The sequence below is a fragment of the Aplysia californica genome, unplaced genomic scaffold (genome assembly GCF_000002075.1).
Source record: "Aplysia californica isolate F4 #8 unplaced genomic scaffold, AplCal3.0 scaffold00069, whole genome shotgun sequence".
Classification (NCBI taxonomy): Eukaryota; Metazoa; Mollusca; class Gastropoda; order Aplysiida; family Aplysiidae; genus Aplysia; species Aplysia californica.
Genome location: NW_004797339.1, coordinates 729656 through 735717, shown reverse-complemented (window position 1 = coordinate 735717; position 6062 = coordinate 729656). Strand labels below are relative to the sequence as shown.

General features: G+C 40.1%; 1 protein-coding gene across 2 annotated transcripts in view; it reads left to right on the top strand.

Annotated features, from left to right (window-relative positions):
* Window positions 1-662, top strand: part of LOC101852909 — an 8348-nt gene extending 7686 nt beyond the window's left edge. For both annotated transcript variants that reach the window (XM_005093766.3, XM_005093765.3), the window contains exon 3: window positions 123-662. In XM_005093766.3, the coding sequence (XP_005093823.1) occupies window positions 123-353 (231 nt within the window). In that variant the 3' untranslated portion in view covers window positions 354-662. The remainder of the gene's footprint in view (window positions 1-122) is intronic.
* The last annotated feature ends 5400 nt before the right edge of the window (window positions 663-6062 follow it).

The window sequence follows — 6062 nt, the reverse complement described above, 5'->3', positions numbered from 1 at the left end:
GGGGTCATTATTTGGGTTTCTTTTGTCATTTTGCCCTTGCATCATTTTCTTGTTTCCCTGATAACCATACAGCATAAACGTTTAATTCTTTTCTCGAATGTTGACTTCGACTTTATCGACAGACTCAACGAGTTGGTGGCCGATGCGTACCTCTGGGCGCTAGTATGGGCTGCCAGGCTGGCGTTTACCTGGCGTTCAACTCCGAGTGCCAAAATCTGGCCGACGCCCAGAGCGCCAGCAGAGACGTCACAACGGTCCAGGACTTCACACGACAGCGCAGGCGCGGGCCATCGAGGCGGCGACGTCTGAGGCAACTGCGCAGGCGCACTTTCAGTCGTAGAAGGGATAGCTAAAGGAATCGATACGCTCACTGCTCGTGCACCTCTGAGGGAAGGACGTTTGAAAGCAGAAAACAATCAGCCATTTACAAGAAACACACGAACAATCGCTGTATTCATAATGATCATTGCAGGCTATTTGCACTCATTTTCATTAATTAACATTAATTGTTTCAACGTTTTTTATTTTGTAAATGCACACCCTAGGCCCTATTAACAGTACGGCATAATTCGTTTGATCAAATTTATTATTGTCGAAATCAAATTATTTGTGTTTGCTTTATGATTTCAAAACTATATTAAAAGAAGAGTATTTCTTGTCTACTCATCTGTTCTTTTCTTCTTTGTGAATACATGTTGTGTTGACGCGATATTCATGGTTTGTCACGACTGTGAACCTTACGTACTCGGTCTGATACCCGCAAAAGAAGGAACTCAGATGAAAACAAGTTTTTATAATACACCTACCTCGTCCAGATAATATTTGTAATAAATTTGAAACCCAACGTTAGATATTATGCTTTGAATAGAGAGCAATTTACTGTGTCTTGATTGGCAAAATGATTTATAAAGTACAAAATTATAGCATTTCATGCAGGTGAGACTTCTGTTATTTTGGGCATCCTCTTTACTTTCAAACAGGTAAACTTTATATTGGGGATTTTTACGCGGCAGATCGAACTTCCCATCAATACGTTTACTTGGATCTCCAAGTGATAGATTAGAACTCTTAGGACTGTTGGTCTAGTATGGTAAGTTATAGTTAAAGATTGAAAGGATTTTCAACCCAAAGTGAAATCCACAAGTATAGTAATCTTTTACTATTCTACAGGTAAACTTCGGTCCTGTCTCTAAGCGTTTTCACGCATTTATTTATTCACGTATTCAAAGAAAAAAGATGTGGGGTGGGGTGGGGGTGGGGTGAGTTAGGAATACCAGTTGAAAAAACCCCAAACGACATCCCTTTTCTCTGTCAATTGTATTCTCCAATGCTGCAGGCAAATATTATGTTATAGTAAGCTCATTCTCTGAGTAAGTCCAAGAATTTAAAACTCGTTCCTATTGTGTCAGTGTTAACCAATGTGTGACTGCTTACTTTTCTATAGCTTACAAATATAATGTGCATTTTTAGGACTTTACCTTTGGTACTGTTGCCTCATTAGTCTTCAGCTTCGAAGGGCAGAACATAATATTTTAATTTGATTATGCTTGTTGGAGTATTTTGTTTCCCATATTGATGATTTGATAATATTATTGAAGGTTTACACAGTGCGAGATGAATATCGAAAAGACTATAATCAGGGGAGGGTTGGGAGTGGGATGGGGGTGGAGGTAGTCAAAGCTGAGTGGTTTGGATATTGATAATGTCAACGTATGACAGCAGATTCTATTCCCTGCTGAGAAAAAGCACGACACCCCATTTCCTTAGGGCAATGGATGTCGCACAGTATTAAATGTCTAACATGCAGCAGTGATGTATGTTCCTCTGAGAGTACTAACTTTACTCTTTCCGGCCTCTGTTGCTTTGTGGTATCGAGGGGAGAAGCAAACGTCTTTATCTTGTTTGTTTTATCGCCTGTTGCATGATCATGTAGTTCTTGACTGCCCCCCCCTCCCACCATATCTTTACCTGCGGCAGCCCCTTCCTCTGTTTCCGCCTGATTTCTCGTTGTATGCCGTCACTGCTGTAATATCGGTGGCGGTAGCCTTGTTAGGTGACCCGGCCATTGGATTCGTTGGTCGTCAATATTGTAAGCAGGGAGGTGAGCCAACTTGTTCTCTGATCGTTTCGTGTCTCACCCTGTTTACCTAAGGCATCCCATTTCACAGGCGTGGATTTTACTTTGGTGGTTCTTGATTATTGTCCATGTTTGGGCTTGGTAGCACAGTGCCATTACATATTATTTAGATGATATTGATAAGTTGGCGATTAGCTTCCAATGTTATTTTAGGGTGTGAAAGTATTAGTGCCCCTTGGTAAGACACAGTTTTGGCCTTTTTTATCCTGGTCCCTCGTGAGATTAAAAACAGATACAATTGAAATGCATAAGCTATCTGAGACAGAGGTTTGAGAAGAGAAAGCGAGAGAGAGAAAGAGAGAGAGAGAGAGAGAGAGAGAGAGAGAGAGAGAGAGAGAGAGAAGAGAAGAGAGACAGAGAGAGGAGAGAGAGGGGGGGAGAGAAAGAGTGAGAGATAGATAGATAGATAGATAGAGAGAGAGATAGATAGATAGAGAGATAGATAGATAGATAGATAGATAGATAGATAGATAGATAGATAGATAGATAGAGAGAGAGAGAGAGAGAGAGAGAGAGAGAGAGAGAGAGAGAGAGAGAGAGAGAGAGAGAGAGAGAGAGAGAGAGTCATATGAAAAGTTTGAGAATTTTCCTTTGAGCGGGTGCAGATCAGTAGCAATTAAGTACCATATTCTCGTCAAGGAACAGTGATGGTCTTTAGGCTAAGCTTTCACTGCATTGTTTGACAATGACATTATGTTATAAATAGAGACATACTTTTCTATTTGAATTGTTATTTTTTATTGTAGTGTCGATGTCGCTAGAAACATTTTGAATGCCTAGATTGCCATTGTTTCGCATTTTCCCTGCTTACAAAAATGAAAGTAACATTTTCCCCCCCATTTTGTTTAAACGTTTTGTTTTTCCATTTTATGTACAAATTCAATTATACTAGACTGTGTGTTTCATGCGTACTCAACACAACCTTAAATTTATAGTGGTATTTGCATATTTACTACCTCAATACAAACTGTTTCTCAGTATCTCATCTGGTGAATTTCTTCTTCCTTCAATACATCTGCTGCATTTACATACAACAGATATTTAAATGACTTTCAATGATGTAACAATCTTGTGTAGTTCAAAATAACGTGTATTGTGTAGTGGTTTAAGGATTCTTTCAACACAGTTTAGTGCTCAAGAGCAGGCTAAAACCTAGGGTATTTGGAACTTTTTAAAAGGATTTCTTTCAGGAAGCAAGAAAACTTCCCTCATTTCTAGAATATGATTGCGCAAACTGAGGAAAAAAAGTTGCATGTGGAAGTTGAATTACCGAATTATTTTTATGGCTGATCACAAAAGAGACACTGAATGGTAACGGCCTAAAAATCACAGTTGGATGGCCGTAAAAAAACTTTTATGTAAATAAATTGAATTTCAATTTTCACTTACAAATCAAGACTCCCTTTTTGTGTTTCTGTGATAGGTTGGAAGTTTACAGACCGAAGAATTGAGCTCACTGTGCCGCGGGCAAAACATGTCTCCCCCCTCTCCCCGCCAATTTTACCTAAAGTACCTCAACACACAGGTGTATTTTGTTCTTAGTCTGTCTGTCTGTCTGTCTGTCTGTCTGTCTGTCTGTCTGTCTGTCTGTCTGTCTGTCTGTCTGTCTGTCTGTCTGTCTGTCTATCTTTCTGTGTCTGTGTCTCTGTCCCTCTGTCTCTGTCTCTGTCTGTCTGTCTGTCTGTCTGTCTGTCTGTCTGTCTCTCTGTGTGTCTGTCCGTCTGTCTGTCTGTCTGTATGTCTGCCAGTCTGTCTGTGTCTCAACATGTGTATATATGCGTGTATACTCTTCTTGGATACGATCTTAAAACTTTATCGCGATCGTCAACCTATAAATCAACTGCGCCACAGCATCCGGGTGTTCAAGGTGCCGGTGGAATACAGAACGTCAATGATGACTCACCAAGACGACCATTATGGGAGACACCTAGCAAAATTAACCAAATGTCAGGTAGACAGTAGGAGCTTAATACTCCTTTCTACTCAGCTTTTCTTTAAAAAAAGGGAGGGGGGGGGAGAAGTGGAACTTCAAATTATTCAGTTTTTCCTACTTGTACCTTGTAAAGCTCGAGGAGCGGGTGGGGGAGGTGGTGGTGAGTCATGAAAATTTCTCGAACTATTCAGATTTTTAAAGAACACCCCAGGTAAATTTGAATGAGCTTTCTCCCTAGCCCCCTAGCCCCTAAACAATGCAGCCAGACATGATTCTAACTGAACAAACTGCTCGTACAAAAGGAAATGAAATGCCTGAGATTGTGGAGTTTATTTCTACCAACACATAAAAACATTAACTTGAGAAAAGACTCTTATATCAACATAAAATATCGTGAGCGCTTGAAAGTCAACACCACTCCTCACAGAAGAAACCATTACATAATATCGAACGTGAACAGTGAGAATCACTCCCTTCTTGGCCAAGGTTGAGTTCATGACCAACTACACAAACTGACCAACTCCCTGGAGATAAGCTTCTGAAAGCGGATTATTGAGACAACGCAAAGAGTCTCCTTTAGAGCAGAACTTTCAGTCTAACCATGTAACTCCGATAGAAACCCGTTAGTGGGTGAACGCTATTCAATTCTCGAAGGTAAACATGAAGAAATGATAATCAAAAGTCTGGTGTTTTTGAAAAAAAAACAACCCCGCTAACTTCTTGAAAAGGCCACACCTAACTTTCAACTAATATCGGGGACAGAGAGAAATTCTTATGCGATTGAAATGATCTTACATGTTTTAATCCCTCATAAATGAAATTTGGATGAAAAAGAAAACAGGCTGATTAGACTTTCCTTGTCAGGGCGGGCCTTGGCTGGGTGGGCTACAGAATTCCTGTTGAAAGATGGAGGTACTTCTGGCTACCTGACATGTAAATCAAACTCATATCTTTACATGCAACTGCGGAAAAGCTAACCATTACATCACAGACACCGACGCACACTTCTGCAGCTCTTAAAAATTAGTTGCATAATAGTATACATGTATTAATACAAAGCCTAAACATCAAGAAAACCGAAACAATGGTGATAAGCAGAAAAACTCTAGCCCCAACATGCAATATCAAAATCAATGATACCACTCTCAAGCAAGTACAACATTTTAAATATTTGGGGACCATTATAATATCATCAGATGGGAGATGTCACACCGAAATTAAAAGCTGCATTTTGCCAAGCAAAAGCAACTTTCCACAAAATGAAACAGTTACTAACAAACATCAATTTGTCACTGGAAACGAGAAAAAGAGTACTGAAAAGTTACATCGAGCCAATCCTATTATACGGATACGAAACATGGACAATCAATAAACAGCTGGAAAGAACAATTGTAGCGACAGAGTTGTGGTTCATAAGACGCATGCTACGTATCCCATGGACAGCTAGAAAAACAAATGAAGAAGTCTTGGTTTAAGCAAATTAATGAAGACAGCTTATGATGAATATAAGAAAGCGACAGGCAAATTTCTTCGGACACACAATGCGGAAAGAAACATTGAAGAATATTGTAACATCAGGCAAGTTTGATGGAAAGAGAGGCAGAGGCAAACAAAGGGAAAAGATACTGGACAAGATGACAACATTGCTAGGAGCAGCAAGAACAACAGACACCATTGCTGCAACGCAAGACAGTGAAGTTGAGGTCCATGTTCGCCCACGCCAGTCGGCAAGGCACCGGATGATGATGATGATTAATACAAATTATACGATAGATTCTTTTACATTCTACATTTAAAAAGTAGAGATGGTCCAAGTAACGATTGCCAGCTTCAACTCAAGATAGTAAATAAACATCGTGGGAATTTTATCCCAACACCTAGAAAGGGGGAAGGGTGTGTGTGTGTGTGTGTGTGTGATAATATGGGTAGTCTGCAGTGCCACTCCAAACCTAACAACTCCCCCAACAACAATAACAGACGCGCGCACACACA